Source organism: Salvelinus sp. IW2-2015, linkage group LG32 (assembly GCF_002910315.2).
Source record: "Salvelinus sp. IW2-2015 linkage group LG32, ASM291031v2, whole genome shotgun sequence".
NCBI classification, from domain to species: Eukaryota; Metazoa; Chordata; class Actinopteri; order Salmoniformes; family Salmonidae; genus Salvelinus; species Salvelinus sp. IW2-2015.
In genome coordinates, this window is record NC_036871.1 from 17,939,192 (window position 1) to 17,956,483 (window position 17,292).

At 40.6% G+C, this 17,292-nt stretch overlaps 2 protein-coding genes across 5 annotated transcripts; both read right to left on the reverse strand.

Annotated features, from left to right (window-relative positions):
- Positions 1-116: 116 nt before the first annotated feature.
- si:dkey-97a13.12 (CD2-associated protein) lies at positions 117-4,431 on the reverse strand. Of its 2 annotated transcripts, XM_023977730.2 has the most exons (5): positions 4,277-4,431; positions 3,893-3,936; positions 2,706-2,873; positions 917-1,008; positions 117-714 (listed from the first exon to the last, which is right to left on the reverse strand). In XM_023977730.2, the coding sequence occupies exons 1-5, from the start codon at positions 4,341-4,343 to the stop codon at positions 507-509; spliced, it is 579 nt and encodes a 192-aa protein (XP_023833498.1). In that variant the 5' UTR covers positions 4,344-4,431; the 3' UTR covers positions 117-506. The 2 variants fall into 2 exon arrangements, with proteins under 2 accessions (XP_023833498.1, XP_023833499.1); XM_023977731.2 differs by lacking the exon at positions 3,893-3,936 and having other exon boundaries at positions 4,277-4,356.
- A 459-nt stretch (positions 4,432-4,890) lies between these two features.
- On the reverse strand, positions 4,891-14,629 carry adhfe1 (alcohol dehydrogenase iron containing 1). 3 transcript variants are annotated; one of them, XM_023977728.2, is made up of 14 exons: positions 14,498-14,629; positions 14,230-14,267; positions 12,163-12,206; positions 11,755-11,808; positions 11,353-11,507; positions 10,753-10,949; positions 10,346-10,423; positions 10,090-10,195; positions 8,912-9,064; positions 8,659-8,757; positions 8,442-8,520; positions 6,459-6,555; positions 6,061-6,218; positions 4,891-5,849 (listed from the first exon to the last, which is right to left on the reverse strand). In XM_023977728.2, exons 1-14 carry the CDS (start codon positions 14,548-14,550, stop codon positions 5,766-5,768), a joined length of 1,395 nt encoding a protein of 464 aa, XP_023833496.1. In that variant the 5' UTR covers positions 14,551-14,629; the 3' UTR covers positions 4,891-5,765. The 3 variants fall into 3 exon arrangements, with proteins under 3 accessions (XP_023833496.1, XP_070292716.1, XP_023833497.1); XM_070436615.1 differs by lacking the exon at positions 14,230-14,267 and having other exon boundaries at positions 14,498-14,601; XM_023977729.2 differs by lacking the exons at positions 14,230-14,267; positions 14,498-14,629 and adding an exon at positions 12,685-12,833.
- Positions 14,630-17,292: the final 2,663 nt, after the last annotated feature.

Below are 17,292 nucleotides of genomic sequence, written 5' to 3' on the forward strand. Positions count from 1 at the left end.
TTAAAACTATTAGCTTGTGTTGCAGTAAGTTCCCACTAGAGGAGTGTGTTTTGCTTGTGAGTGCCTGAAGACTGGGTGGGCAGGAAGCTCAATCATACTATGAAGAAGGCAAACAATGATGTAACATYACAATGTATTTTGTTCAAATATAATATATACAATATGTACAAATTAAAGTGAAGCAACAGTGCAAATAACAATGGGGTAAAAACAGCTAACAAATAAGGGATCACAGTTGGCTATTAACAGTAGAGAAGACAGACAGAACATGTACTTTGCTGTACTCCATTAATCTCAATGGTGAATAGAGGATAAACAACATACTCCAGAACAAGTAGTGCAACATGTCACACGCTTATGATTGATATTTCACTATTACCCCAAAATATGACAGCTATAATAGCTCCAGTTTTGTGAAGTTTGTGTTTTGATGAACCTAACAGCCATGGAAACTAACACAGAATAAAGGGCTGCACATACATGATACAATTCTTAGAGATAAACAATCAGTCAGGTTCGAATGCTACATTGATGGAGCAATTTACATCTCCCAGTCCCTGGGCGTCAATCTTCCTCCGGTGGCCCTTGGACAGCACACGGTGCAACAGGCTTGGGGAGCTGTGGGCTGAGCCTGACTTTGAGGAAGCCTCGTGTCCCAGGGCCCGGAAGAAGCTCTCTTTCTCATGCCTGGGGACCTTTGGAGTACTACGACCGCTGCATACATAAAGAGGGAAACAAACACAGGGCTTCTTGTTGATTCTCTGTGACCCAATTTATAGAAGTCCTAATGGAGGGGAAAACTGCATAAGTTGGTAGTTTTTTAACTGTACTGAGGACAACTACAATCAACTGAAGTCAATCCTCTGTGGTTTTGTTGGGTGGGGAGGAGGTGGGATAGGATCACAGATGTTCTCACCTTGTGCAGCCACAGGGGGCATCAGGAGCTGCATCCTTGGATGAACTCTGTAACGAGCTTGGATTGGCATTCACTGGCCCRTGATCATCACTCTGTAAACACATACCGAACTCACTTAGACATGCCAAAATTAGACCTTCTGGTCAACGTCCATGATTACATCATCAAGCTTTTGTCCAACAACTAGTTGGGACGGTTTATTTCTGTTGAGTTAATTGCCCAGGAAGCTATGTTATATACTGTTGAAGTCGGAAGTTTACATACACTTAGGTTGGAGTCATTAAAACTAGTTTTTCAACCACTCCACAAGTTTCTTGTTAACAAACTATAGTTTTGGCAAGTCGGTTAGGACATCTACTCTGTGCGTGCGTGACAAGTTATTTTTCTAACAATTGTTTACAGACAGATTGTTTCACTTATAATTCACTGTATCACAATTCCAGTGGGTCAGAAGTTTACATACACTAAGTTAAATGTGTCTTTAAACAGCTTGGAAAATTCCAGAAAATTATGTTACATGGCCATTTAGAAGCTTCTGATAGGCTAATTGACATATTTTGAAGTCAATTGGAGGTGTACCTGTGGATGTATATTAAGGCCTACCATCAACTCAGGGCCTCTTTGCTTGACTCATGGGAAAATCAAAAGAATCAGCCAAGACTCAGAAATTTTTTTTGTAGATCCTCCACAAGTCTGGTTCATCTTGGGAGCAATTTCCAAATGCCTGATGGTACCACGTTCATCTGTACAAACATAGTACGCAAGTATAAACACATGGAACCACGCAGCCGCCATAGGCCGTTCAGCAAGGGAAGAAGCCACTGCTCAAAACCGCCATAAAAAAAGCCAGACTACGCGTTTGCAACTGCACATGGGGACAAAGAATGTACTTTTATTGGAGAAATGTCTCTTGGCCTGCAAGCTGAGAACACATCCCAACCATGAATCACGGGGTGGCAGCATCATGTGTGGGGGTGCTTTGCTGCAGGAGGGGACTGGTGCACTACACAAAATAGATGGCATCATGAGGGAGGAAAATTATGTGGGATATATTGAAGCAACATCTCAAGACATCAGTCAGGAAGTTAAACCTTGGGCGCAAATGGGTCTTCCAAATGGACAATGACCAAGCATACTTCCAAAGTTGTGGCAAAATGGCTTAAGACAACAAAGTCAAGGTATTGAGTGACCATCACAAAGCCCTGACCTCAATCTATAGAAAATTTGTGGGCAGAACTGAAAAAAGCGTGTGTGAGCAAGGAGGCCTACAAACCTGACTCAGATACACTAGCTTGTCTGTCAGGAGGAATGGGACAAATATACACCCAACTTATTGTGGAAGGCTACCTGAAACGTTTGACCCAAGTTAAACAATTTAAAGGCAATGCTACCAAATACTAATTGAGTGTATGTAAACTTCTGACCTACTGGGAATGTGATGAAAGAAATAAAAGCTGAAATAAATCACTCTAGTATTATTCTGAAATTTCAAATTCTTAAAATAAAGTGGTGATCCTAACTGACCTAAGACAGGGAATTTTTACTAGGATTACATGTCAGGAATTGTGAAAAACTGAGTTTAAATGTATTTGGCTAAGGTGTATGTAAACTTCCGACTTCAACTGTATCTACACGGTAAGTTCTACACTGTCAAAACATTCTTAATCTCTTTTTAGTGCAATATCTGGATGATGTACCTTAATGAAAGGTTGTTCACAAAACAAAAATWAAAAAAACATTCTACATTCCTTTTTTATCTTGCTTTTCAGCAGTCAGGGAAAAACCTTACCTGGTTCAGTCTGGTCACACATGCGGTTGGAAAGTACCCCTCTGCCCCGTTCTGTAGACGCCCRAACCACCACGACGGCTCATCTCTGAAGAGAACTTGGATGATGTCACCCTGACAGAGTTGAAGTTCATCTGGCCATTGAGGCCTGTAGTTGACTGCTGCTACTACCTGAAGGAGAAGAAGTAAGATGCCACTGTAACTCAATAAGAGACAAAGTACTACTCAAGGAATAGTTTACCTATTTTTGGTTCCAACTTCAAAAACCACTTTCATTTGTTAATGCAAGATAATAAGAGTTGAGGATGCTCTCTCCCTTTACCTGAGACAACTGAAGTTACAACTCATTGCACTCAGAATATTACWTCATGCTACAAATCCTATTCTTGAGATTTAATTAATATACTTAATTCATTAATTGTCTATCTTGATGAACCAACAGGTTACAGAGGCCAAACCCAGCCACTGCGCTTTCATTCAAAATGTCCCCAATGAAGACCAGATAAGAGGATTATCTTGTCTTAAATTACAAGTACTGTATATCCTCCTTACACTGACATCAGTGACATGTATATTTTGCCAGGAGAGAGACAATACCGTGGACAGTGTATTTGTTGCTCTATATAAAAACAGTAGTTACTGTACAGTTTATGAGCACAGAAGTTTGATAATAATTTGTTACTGAACACTAGCCAAAGAGAGGGATAAGAGTCTATCTATGTCTCCTGTTCCTCATGTCTGTCAACAGTCCAAGGCTCTCTGGAGTTGATCTCCTTTAAATAACCAATAGAGAGAGCTATATATAGATGGTYCTTAGCTGTGATGTGGAAAAAGGAGAGGGGGTCAAGGCCTGCCTGGAGGAGTAGACTACACTGCTTCCCTCAAGTCATTCCCTTATGTCACTTTCTGCTGAGAAAGTCCACCAATCACATCGGACTAATCTTGCTAAATCAATTCTAAGTAGATCTTCTAGCTCTACTGTATACCATATAATGTTTTCACTGTGTTCATCTTATCATCCATTCATGTTGTTGCTCCATTCCTCTGGTCTAAATGWCAACACATCTTGGTCCTCTGCAGAACGTCATCCTGACACTAGATCGTTCACATCTGTGCTTGCGATACATTTGATGTTCTGGTTGCGACTTACTATACATGTAGCTCTCAATAATGAGAAATCATTAACATACCTTCACTGCTTCCCTAGGCCTGTATCTTGTTCTTGCTCTACAAGCTGATAAAAAAGGGTAGATATGAAGTCATAAAGAGCTGTTAGGCAAGATGACAGCAAAACTATGATAGGCTACTGAAAACCAGTTAATGAAAATACCCTGAAAAAGCAAATAAATGAATCCTCTATGCACAATAACAACCTCAATAAAGACCAGGACAGTATGACAACATGAGACTAGCCCATAATAGAACTGGGGCYGTAATGGATCAAGAGTATCAGAGTACTCTAGGATAAGTTACTTCCTCTTCATGCATTATTATTAATTGTGATTCAAGGCAAAACTAATCCTAAATCAGCACTCATACACTGAGAAACAGAGAGGATTGCAGGTGGTACTCACCTTGTGGGGAGAAGACAGTGGTGAACACCTCAAAGTGCCCATCACTCTGCACATAGATCTTCTGCATCCTCTCCTGCTGTGTCTGACACACTGTCTAGCAGCTCCACACTATAGCACGCCGCTTTAAATAACACCAGTGTCACTAATCCCACTGCACAGAAACACAGTAACACATACCCTTTCTCTCCATCACACATACACACCTCACACACACACCCTTTCTATCCATCACACACACGCAAGTCGCATACAGTGTTTCTTCGAACTCGCTGACACCTTTGAATCTATTTTCATCTGCAATCTGTCATTTTGATTCACACGAATGCGAAACAAAACTGAGCTCAACAAAAAGTAAGATTGATCCACCATTAACATTTTAAATCATTGCCATGTAAAAACACAAGTATAATGTACTGCAGATTTTTTTCTGTCTACTCCTCATTCATTTGTAGCCCACACACAAAAAAAGTGTTCACACATTTAAATTACCATTAATTAAATTGCAATACTTAATCTATTGAAATTCTTATTTTCTTATTCAAAAAAAATACATTTGATATATGCATATATGAACAGGAGTGAAAAAAGTAGAAACATTGCCAAGACAAGCAAAGAAAACAGAAACTAAAATGATTTAATGATTTTAAGGGATCAGAGTCATGTACGTTTTGAATATAAATGATTCTGTGTCCTAAAATGCATTTATTTTGACATCCAGTTATGTCCTGCTTTACATCAAGACCTAACAGTAATGAGGATTTAGCGTAACTCTATTTCCATGTCAATATACAGTATMTATCATTAATAAGGATAAATATCATTGCACCCTATTCCCTATATAGTGCACCAGTTTTGACCAAAAGTGAATAGGATGCCATTTGGGATGCAATGATATTCTGTATCATATTGATACCTTAACTTGGCTCTCTTTCTCTCAATGGACCTTAAAAGCTCTCCTAGTGTGCTCTCCTGGGTTAACCTACTTAAAAGCATCCAGATCAGACTTTCTTAGCATTAGGGCACACTTTACATAACAGTTAACCTGAATAATCTGGAAACTAGATTAAAAGAATAGTACACTTCTAAGAATGACGCAACACTGTCATAACAATGTAGTCCAGTCCAGACCAGTAGTCTATTCTCAAATGAATGGGGAGGGGAACATCACAGCAACGGTGTACTATATTGTAGTAAATACAAACCAAAACCAACATTTGAAATCGGGGTAATATACTGTATAATCAAATAAGGAACCTTATCATTTTAATTGTATCTATCAATAAAAGGAGGATGGGATGGCAAACCGGTGAGAGGCTACGTCTCAAATGGCACCCTATTCCCTATATAGTGCCCAATGTTTAACCAGAGCCCTATGGGTCCTGGTCAAWAGTAGTGTGCTGTATAGGAAATAGCACAGAGTCCTTTGGGYTCTTATCATCTCACACAGGTACAGTATGAGAGTGGGTGATGACGCATAAGAGAGCCAGTCTTAGTACAGCTTCAGGGAGGCCTCAAACAAATTAGTCAAATCTTCCTCTGTGTGTTCCCTAGGAGACAGCTTTGTCACCCTTTCCTGCAAGAGACCATAGTGACACGATCAGGGGCAGACACAGGAAATGCCAGTCAGAAAAAGAGACATAGTACATGTAATGAAAAAGGAAAGTAGCACTGGCACACTAAACTCTCCTTGCTTGTGGGTTTATTACCAACATCTGGGCTCAATAGTCTTCATCAGGCCGTGAAAGAACATGTCTTGCACATTTAATGTGAAACATTTCTAATACCTGAGGTATTGTTCCTCTCACTAGGTCAGGTATGTCATCCTTGGTGTAGCCGACAGCACTCAGACCGTCCTCTACCTTCAGGTCATAGAGGAACTGTCTCAGGGTGTCGGCCAGGAGCAGCCCAGCGTCCTCCCTCTTGGTGTTGCTCACGTCAGCCCCTGAGGAGAGACATGGAGGGGTGTGAGCTTGACGTCACAAAATCAGTGAGGAAACAATAGTGCCACGCATGCATGACACCTCTTACTGCACCTACACTGCACTAACCAGAGCRCTGTTTATGGTATAGATTACCATTTGAGACTAAGCCATGGTAAAAGGAAATTACAATTGAGAATATATTTGTGTTAGTATTTAATGACAACACTGTTGGGGGTGTTGTAGAGAAGAGTTGCTGTTACCAAGTATCTCTGCTGCCTCCAGGTGGCGCTCTGGACACATACTGGCAGTGAAGGCAAAGACAGCAGGAGAGGTCAGAACCACRGACAGACCATGAGGCTATGGGACAGAAGAGCAACACATGGGAACTATTAATGCTTGATAGTTAAACTGTGAATGGAGATACATATTTCTGAAACAATATATTTGTTATATACAGGTAACTGCCAAAATAAAGGAAACACTTCAGTAAATGAGGGATACTAAGTATAATAAACAAAAATATAAACACAACAATTTMAAAGATTTTACTGAGTTACAGTTCATATAAGGAAATCAGTCAAATTAAATCAATTCAATTCTAATCTATGGATTTCACATGACTGGGCAGGGGCGCAGCCGGGTGGCTGGTATCAGATGATCACGCAGGTTAAGAAGCCAGATGTGGAGGTCCTGGGCTGGCGTGGTTACACGTGGTCTGCGATTGTGAGGCCGTTTGGACGTACTTCCAAAATCTCWAAAATGCTGTTGGAGGCRGCTTATGGTAGAGAAATGAACATTTAATTCTCTGGCAACAGCTCTAGTGGACATTCCTGCAGTTCGCATGCCAATTGCACTCTCCCTCAAAACTTGAGACATCTGTTGCATTGTGTTGCGTGACAAAACTGYACATTTTAGAGTGACCTTTTATTGCCCCCAGCACAARGTGCACCTGTGTAATGATAATGCTGTTTAATCAGTTTCTTGATATGCTACACCTGTCAGGTGGATGGATTATCTTGGCAAAAGGAGAAATGCTCACTAACAGGAATGTAAACAAATTTGTKCACRACATTTGAGAGAAATAAGCTTTTGGTGCATATGGAARATTTCTGCGATCTTTGATTTCAGCTCATGAAACATGGGACCAACACTTTACATGTTGCGTAAACATTTCTGCTCAGAATATATATTGAAAGCAGGTGCTTCCACACAGGTGAGGTTCCTGAGTTAATTAAACAATGAACATGCCATCATGCTTAGAGTCATGCATAAAAATGCCCAGTTGCCCAGTATTTTGGCTACCATGGCTAGAAGAAGACATCTCAGTGACTTTGAAAGAGGAGACTCAAAAGAGTATAGGGGGTTTAAAGATTGTGTGTGTCTCAGTCACCAGATCTCAACCCAATTGAACACTTATGGGAGATTCTGGAGAGGCACCTGAGACAGCWTTTTTTCACCACCATCAACAAGATACCAAGTTATGGGCCTCCCGAGTGGCGCAGTGGTCTAAGGCACTGCATCGCAGTGCCACTAGAGATTCTGGGTTTGAGTCCAGGCTAGACTCGTTGGGGAGTCTTGGGGAGAAAAATATATATATATATTTTTTTGTAAAGATACCAAATTATGGAATTTCTCCAATAGAGTTCCAGACACTTGTAGAATCTATGCGAAGGCGGCCTAACGCCCTATTAAGACACTTAATGTTGGTGTTTCCGTTATGTTGGTGTTTCCTTTATTTTGGCAGTTACCTGTAAATATACACTGAGTATACCAAACATTAAGAACACCTTCCTAATATTGAATTGCACCCTTGATACAAACCGGTACTACCATACCCCATTCAAAAGGCACTTAAATATTTTGTCTGGCCCATTCACAATCCATTGTCTCAATTGTCTCAAGGCTTAAAAATCCTTCTTTAAATCTGTCTCCTCCCCTTCATCTACACTGATTGAAGTGACATCAGTAAGGCATCATAGCTTTCACCTGGTCAGTCTATGCCATGGAAAGAGCAGGTGTTCTCAATGGTTTATAAACTCAGTGTATATATCAAACATGGAGCAGAATACCAATGAAAATACATTATAYCAGTGTCAAAACTATGGTTATAGAGATCATAGATATTTGGAACTAAATATATTGAATTTTCAATTATATAAAGGTCAAATTTAACAGACATTTTTCAATAATAAGATTGCTTTGTATTGGTTCTAAAACGAAGAAAAGGACCAGAATAGCTTTACCACGACAGGGTGATCCACATTGTAGCCCTTAGCCATGTAAGTCTTCACATTTCCAGCAATAGGATAAGACATACCGTGGCTAGAAAATGAACAAAAAGGGTCTTATCAGTCACATTAATCATCAATCACAGGACACACTGTAACTATTCATATAAGGAAGGGGATGCGTGCAGTTTCAATCATTATAAAGGCATAATGAACCATATGTTTACTTTACCATAAGTGGACCCCAGCATTTCCAAACCCGATCCCGGCAAACACACTGGCAAGATGCATGCTGGACCTGGCCTTTACATCCTCAGCATCGTTCACCGCCCTTAGAGGGAGAAAGTGAACAGTTGATGACATCTTCTACATCAGCACTAATAATAAGAAACCACTGATAATAATATTCCAAAATAGACAGTAGTGATTTTTAGGGGATACAACWGTGGAATAACTAGTGGAAGCCTCATTAGGAAGGCGTTTACCGTTTCATGTACTTGGCCACTACATTCAGAGCATGTCTGGACCAGACATCACTAATGGGGTTACTGCCCTGGTAGGCCGGCCGGTTGATGGGGTTGGGAGGGCAGGGGCTGCGCATGTTGTAGGGAAGAGCCGTGTAGGACTCCAGGGCATGGCTGCATAAGGACACACAAAGAGAACAGATGAAGAAAATAACTTAATCCAACTCCTATTTTTCTAATCAGTCACTTCTATCTGGCACCACCTTGACGTCATAAGAGCACAGAGTGGGGAAAAGGTCAAAGGCATGTCGGTAGAGAGAAGCATGTCGGTAGAGAGAAGCATGTTGATGAATGAGTTCTTTGGCTTATAAGGTTGATAAAAGATGTGAATGTAGCCTTAAAAACATAATAATATGTTACACAGACTGACTGATTGAATGTGATCAATATACACTACTGTTCAAAAGTTTGGGGTCACTTAGAAATGTCCTTGTTTTTGAAAGAAAAGCACTTTTTTTTGTTAATTTAAAATATCATCAAATTGGTCAGACATACAGTTTAGACATTGTTAATGTTGTAAATGACTATTGTAGCTGGAAACGGCAGATTTCTTTAATGGAATATCTACATAGGCGTACAGAGTCCCATTATCAGCAACCATCACTCCTGTGTTCCAATGGCACGTTGTGTTAGCTAATCCAAGTTGATCATTTTAAAAGGCTAATTGATCATTAGAAAACCCTTTTGCAATTATGTTAGCACAGCTGAAAACTGTTGTCCTGATTAAAGAAGCAATAAAACTGGCCTTCTTTAGACTAGTTGAGTATTTGGAGCATCAGCATTTGTGGGTTCAATTACAGGCTCAAAATGGGCAGAAACAAAGAACTTTCTTCTGAAACTCGTCAGTCTATTCTTGTTCTGAGAAATTCAGGCTATTCCTTGCGAGAAATTCACGAAACTGAAGATCTGGTACAACGTGGGTACTACTCCCTTCACAGAACAGCGCAAACTGTCTCTAACCAGAATAGAAAGAGGAGTGGGAGGCCCCGGTGCACAACTGAGCAAGAGGACAAGTACATTAGAGTGTCTAGTTTGAGAAACAGACGCCTCACAAGTCCTCAACTGGCAAAATGTTGAAAAGGGGAAGGGGGCCTTTGAATACTTTACCGAATGCAACTGAATACAGTATATTTACATACCATAGCACATCAAAACCGCTGTTGGCAGCCACCCTCTCGGGCATATGCAGAGTGTGGAGAGGATCCACTATTCCAAGAGTCGGCTTAATGGCTCGGCTGGCGATGCCTGAATAGATGAACCAGAAGACAAGCAAGTCATACTGAGTCATTGAATGAAACATTGCAACATACAGTATGAATTGAATTATCATTTGAATGTGAGGCCAGCAATGCAACTAAGGAGAGAGATAGCTGTGGCCTGACAAAGTGTTTTTACCAGTTTTTGCTTTCAGTTTTTCGAAGTCGAAGATGGCAACACCTGTTGTCTCACTGCCAGTTCCTGCTGTTGTGGGAACTTAAGAGAAAAATAGTTGCCATGTGACTAACATGTACAAGTTTAGCCTATATTAGGAAAACTCCATATCTGCACATCYATTAAATTGTTCTAAAAGTGTATGACATATTAATTTCGTCCCTGAGAGGATATGAGGTACAGTCTAACAAGATCAGCTGTGCACAACCATCCACAAAAAAATCTCTGTAATCTATAATAGTTGAGGCTAGTAAACACACATTTATATACAGTGTACATAAAACAAATTCTAAATGGTCCAGTGTACCAGGGTCAGTTAGTTCCTAAACCTATTAACCTCAGTGTGTAATTGTGACTGGGGGTCATAGTACCTGCGATCAGGGGCTTGAGAGCACCTGTAATAGGCTTTCCCTTCCCTATAGGCGCATTGACAAAGTCTAGGAAATCCGCGTCGGGATGGCAGGCATACAGGTTGGCAGCTTTACAGGTGTCAATCACTGAGCCTCCACCCACAGCAACGTACATGTCAAACGTTTCTTTCTTCGCAAAAGCTATGGCCTCCTTGAAGCTGTATATTAAAGAGMGAAAGTGATTACTTTATTGAAAATTCATCCCTTGATTGACCTTTGTATTACGCTTTTCATCCATACATTTACTCCAAATTAGGAAAAACTATAATCAATATCAAATGTAATGATGAAATTCCAGTCAAGATGTATGCCATACCTTGGGTGTAGGTACTGTATGTAGGCTGTCATTGTAAATAAGAATTTGTTCTTAACTGACTTRCCTAGTTAAATAAATTAAATAGAAAATACAGTCATTGAAAATAAGTGTCCCAAATGGCACTCTATTCCCTATATACGGTAGTGCATTACTTGTGACCAGAGCCCTATGGACCCTGCTCTGTTCAAAAGTAGTGCACTATATAGGGAATAGCTAGGGTGCCAATTGGAACGCACAAGGGTTACCTGGAGTCTGTTGGCTCCACCCGAACATTGTCATAAACTTTGTAGTTAACCCCGTTCTGAACTAGAGACTCCAACACGGCCTCGACAGGAGAGAGCTGAGACAGATTATTGTCCGTCATAAGACACACGTTACGRGCTCCCATGTTCTGAAGATCCTGCAATTTAAAAGAAAATCACAAAATAGGAGAGTTATTCACGTCTTAGACAAAATCTTATATGATTAATGTTCAAAGCATMATATGCATTTCAATTTTAGGCCTGTTCATGTCTCTTCTATTATTGAAACGTTTTACTTGTGAACACAACCCTTTACCATTTAGGAAGAACAATTATATTATGTAAACATGAGTTGTTTCATATCTTGTCATGAATAGCATCAACAAATAGCAGAGACTTATTTACCATACCAATTTCCCGTGTGACACCCTCTCCATATCTAATGTTTGAGCTCGCCATCTGAAACCAAATAATAACATGAAAAATATGGTTAACGTTGGCCAACATCCCAAGGAAGAATACTGTTGACTACTTTTCATTAATAAAATAGAGAAATAGATAGATATCTTAGAAAAGTGTCAGTACATTTTTAGTTTTTTTTGCAGTACTTTAGCCTGAAGACTACTTTAAATCTTTTTAAAAAGGGGTTTTATGCTGAGCCTCATGACAGTAGTTGGATTATATTGTTRGTTTTACTTTAATTAATAACTGTCATGTCTGCTTATTAGTAGGGCTTATTTAATTATTTTGAAAAGCTTCTGTGGCCATGTCAAAGTCAGATGAGTGAAAATATGGTTAAATAGTTCAAGTTACCTCAAATGCATAATCCGTTTTTCTTCCACAGTCATGTCCTGAAGCTAGAGCACAAACATTACAACTTTAAAACATGTTKTGACAGGGTAAAAACCACAGTTTTGTTCCATGTTTCTATGGACCCTAATTAGTGGTACACATGTACACATTTATTTAATTTTTTTAAAGTGAGAGTGTACTGTCCTCCTTGAGGTGTTTCTAACCAAAAAAGATAGCCAAACTCCATTCAAGAACTGAACCAGAGTCAGGGATAGGCTTWCCGTAAACCTCTGGTTTTAATAGATAAACCGGAGTAAAGAGCTATGCAGGCATAACAAAAGGATGGCAGCAGATCATCATGAGTGCATCAGACTATTGAGAAATGTTCTTAATTGAATAAAACACTTCCTGTTTCCTGTTTATCAATCCACATAAGAAAGTACCATAKAATTAGTGCAAGCTAGATGCAGCTAAATAAAATGGCCACTGGGTGCCACCTGGCATCTGCCACTATGAACTTTTAACCTAAGTTGGTTACCAAACCTTCAGTCATTTTTAGCTAAAAGGAGTAAGACCTCTGACACAGTTCTCAGGTGGAAGGAAGGCAGAATTGCCCAGTACCACGGGCCTCCCGAGTGGTGCAGYGGTCTAAGGCACTGCATCACTACAGACCTGGGTTTGATCCCAGGCTGTGTCACAACTCGCCGTGACCGGGAGTCCCATATGGTGGTGCACAATTGGCCCAGCGTTGTCCGGGTTGAGGTAGGTTTGGCCGGGGGGGGGTTTACTTGGCTGGTTTACTTGGATGTTAAGAAGCGTGGTTTGGCGGGTCATGTTTCAAAGATACATGACTCGACCTTTGCCTCCCGAGCCCGTTGGGRAGTTGCAGCGATGAGACAAGATCGATATTGGGGAGAAAAAGGGGGTAAAAGGGAGTAAAATAAAAAAATAAGTGCCAAGGGCCACTCATTGCGGGTCAATGGGATCTCGCTGAGCGTGGTAGGGTTTGAGTCCGTTGTCGATGTAGGCGGTATGCTTGAGTCCGAAATGGGCCTCGGATTGGGAGAGGAGGCCCRGGTGCTCGGAGGGGGAAAGGAGCAACCCAGCTGTTTGTGTTGTCATTTTCAGTCGGGCTGCCTTTGAATTCATGGAAGAAATCACCATGTTGCTACCCGCAGTGTTGTCCGGGTTAGGGTTTGGCCTAGGTTGGCCGTCACTGTAAACTGACTTCACTAGTTAAATAAAAAAATATATAAAAAAAAATGTGACAATGAACACAACCCGAAAGCACTGAATGGTCTGTGTTACCACATTAATAGGTCTACATCCTGCTGTAGGATGCGTTGRTCAACTGATTGACAGGTGTAGGCCTACTGTAGATTGACAAACTTTCCTCTAGTGTGGATGCTCGCCAACATGTTTTCTATGTTTCTATGTTTTTTTATGTTTCTATGTTTTCGCCAACATGCTAAATGACTTAAATGTAAATGTAATGTTTTCGAGCCCGGACTCGCGATAAGCTTCTTTAAAATAACTGAGACTGTTACTGCAATACTGCCATCTGTAGGATGATAATGAGAGTCCTTAACTTTGTTATGGTTGCAATTATGGAAAACKGTTTGTTCAAGTCCATCTAAGTCATAATTTATAATTGGCTATGTGRAATTTTGTTCCAGGAAATAATSACGGTCATCTGGTGAGGTTAGCATAGGGCTAACGTGTGCCAGGTTATCTGATGGGACCAGTTACAATGTAGCGTTCTTTCAAGCGTAAATAAATCAACGATTTTAATTGGCTGATGCGCATTTTGACACGGAGAAACTGTTTTATAATGTTCGCAATTATGGGCACAGTTTCCTGTTTATTACACCACATAAGAAAGTACGATAGAATAAGTGCAACCTAGATACAAATAAATAMAATTTCCCCAGGTGGCGCTAAATCACTAGGTGCATAGAAAACTTGAATGAGAGGCAGAACAGAGCTTTTGCACATGAAGCTGTTAGGTGTTACATACATGTTACAATTAACTTAATTAACAATAACGCTGTGTGTTATAATAAACAGGTTATTTTATCCAACTACTACCTTGATGGAATGTATGAGAATGGGCAGGGCATCTGCACCTGTAAATGGGGGAAAAAACGGCATTTTCATAAGCAGTGTAATCATTTGACGCAAACCCGCGAGTGAAACGAAGTTGGGTTGACGTCGATGCTTGCACTGCCATCTGGCTACTACATAAMACGTTAGGTAGGGGCCTAGCTATATTAGATAACTACCTTAAGTAACCACTACCTCAAGTGCATTTAACAATCGTGTATTTGTGCATTTTCGCGATTAGGAATCAACTTACGCTGCTTTTTCAAGTTGCCTGAGTAAATGCACAATCCTGTCGCGTCCTGCCATGTTGTACTTCTTCCTTCGGCTTTTGGGTTGACTTATGAGTTCAACTCGAGGGAGTCGAAGTCTGGAATTTGAACTGATACACGAGCGCCCCTTACTGTACCGAATGTGAAAAGATATAGGACATGGGTCAGACCTATGAGGTTACCCAAGGCTCTACCACTCACGTCATGACGAGGAAAGCACCATTTCCATTTAYTGTAACAGGCAGTAGAGTTAACAAACTGTAAGAGAAAGATGGCCTAGTCCTACTATTCAAAATATAATTTAGGGYAGCCAAAATATTAATGTTCAATATCAAGTTCAACTCATAGGAAAAGGAGGGCGACTATCAGCTGAGATCACAACCTATCTCCTGGGGGTTTAGATTGATTCATTGCACATCATAGGCCTAAGCAATAACTGCATCCTAGTTTTCATACTTGGATGAATAACAATCAATAATAGCATCTCTGCCCTTTACTGCCAGTGCATGACAGTCAGACATGTGATTACGTAGCCTACATCAGATGTGAGGAAGAGCACTTTAGACAGTTAGCCTTTACGCAACACGCGCAGCCTAACGGACTGTCAACCCCAAAGTTGCCTTACCACATAGGCTGCCACTGTTGCGGTTGTCACTAGAGAGTGAAAATGCCCTGGGAAAAAACGTATTCCCCACCATAGATGTGTGTCACCATGAAATCTCTCACGTTTCATTCATATCTACTTCCGGTGTCCCCATCATTAAAATATAAATATGTTTTATTATGGCGGTAATTCTAATTCTGTGGTCCCCTTAACCCTGTGACCTCTAATCTTCCACATATACTGTACAACCTGCAAGGTGCCAGCCCAGAGACATTATTAATGGTTATATACAGCACTGATACCAGACAATCTAAAGGAAGAGACTGATAAGGAATAAGGTATGTTGGCTACTGTAACTGAATGTTTGATAAGTGGAAAGTCACTCAGTTCATGTGGATAAATCACTTGAAGCAGACTTAGGTTTACATCCTGTTTATGCGTAGTATCTGTCWTGTAAAGGCACCTCTATTCTCCATACCTCCGACACTGATCGTTTCATTCAGCTGGATGKTTTTTTTCCACCAAGTGACTCACAGTGATTTAGTACCTGTGCTGTGTTCACTCGCACCGCTACACTACGTGTCAGCTCTGGCCGGTGTTAACCAGGGCATGAGGAGATCCGTGTTGAGCCGTGATGATGGTATCAGAGGGGACAGACTAGCCAGGCAGCGAAAGAAACTCCATGTCCTTAGCCTGCTCTAAAAAGAGCAATTTCTCGGTGCCCTTTCCGTATCAGCGTGGTGCAGCCAACACCATTTCTCTGAGACTGTGATACAGGGGGCTGTTCCAAATGGCACCCTATTCCCTATTTAGTGCACTGCTTTTGACCAAAACGAGTGCACTATTTAGGGAATAGKGTGCCATTTGGGATGCAYWGACACAATGTTATTGTATAACAGTCCCAACATGCTGCAGCTGGAAAGGGCTCCTCCCATTAAACACCTAGCAGCAGCACTGTCATTCCCAATATGAGAGATCAGCCAATGAGTACCTTCAATTTTAAATTGTTCCAACTGAGTTGTATTCAGAAGTGTATTTTCAGAGTTGTATTCTGTGATGTATATTTGAGAGTTTGGTTCAGTTATTGGCATCACAATGCCATACCATTTATAGTTAATTTAGCTTATCATGAATTGTTTCGTTTTTGTAACTTTGTACAAGTAAAATAAATAATTGTATTCACCTAACAACATTTGCATGTGGAATACCAGTAGATCTTTTAATATGTCATTTTCATAGAATAAAGGTATTGTTCACTTCAGAGCAATTGTTTCTCATCCATCTTGAAATACTCTGTTCTATTCTCAGATACAGGGTCATAGTGTGTGAGGCCCTTTAATTCATCATTACAGCATTTAATTTAATTTCATAACACAGCTAATGAAAATGACATAACGTACATTATATCCATACTGCATGAAGATCATCACTATCGGATACACACGTCTTGCTTTCTCCATCACACTCTCATGGATCTAATTCCAATGATTCATTATGGGTCAGTGGAGGGCTTGTGACATGAGACTGATCACCAGAAACAATGTTAATTGGATAGACATGCCACATGATGCATCTGCAATATTCATAGCACAAATTATATGAGAATATGGTAGGGAGTTTCCATGAAGTCCACAGCTTCATGCAATTTCTCTTGTAGTCTTTTTACATCAACATAAATATTACGTTTATTTGAATTGATGCAAGTAAGTGTACATGATAGTAATGAATAAGTAATAATAAGATGCATTTGAATGCATGGTCTGAGAGTTCCCCCTTTGGATGAGCAACGAGAGGAAGGAGAGAGTCGATAGCTCCGCAAAAGGTCAAACTGTCCTCGAAAATGTCTTCTGCCACAAACAGTGGCATTGTAACACCTTGTGACTGGTGGCACCTTGGATGAGAGCCACCCATTGTGATTCAGAATCACTGAGGGTGCGACCCAAATTGTGCCCTATTCCTTATGTAGTGCACTACTAGGCCCTGGTCAAAAATWGTGCACCACATAGGGAATAGGTTTGCCATTTGGGACGCATTCGCTGAAACACGGATGTCACATAAGTGGAGGCTTAGTATTGGGAAATGGGCTGTCAGGTTTGGCACTCTTACTGACACATTGTTTCTGACCCGATGTAACCTGGAGAAAGGAGCAAGAAGGAAGAGGGGATGGAGAGAGAG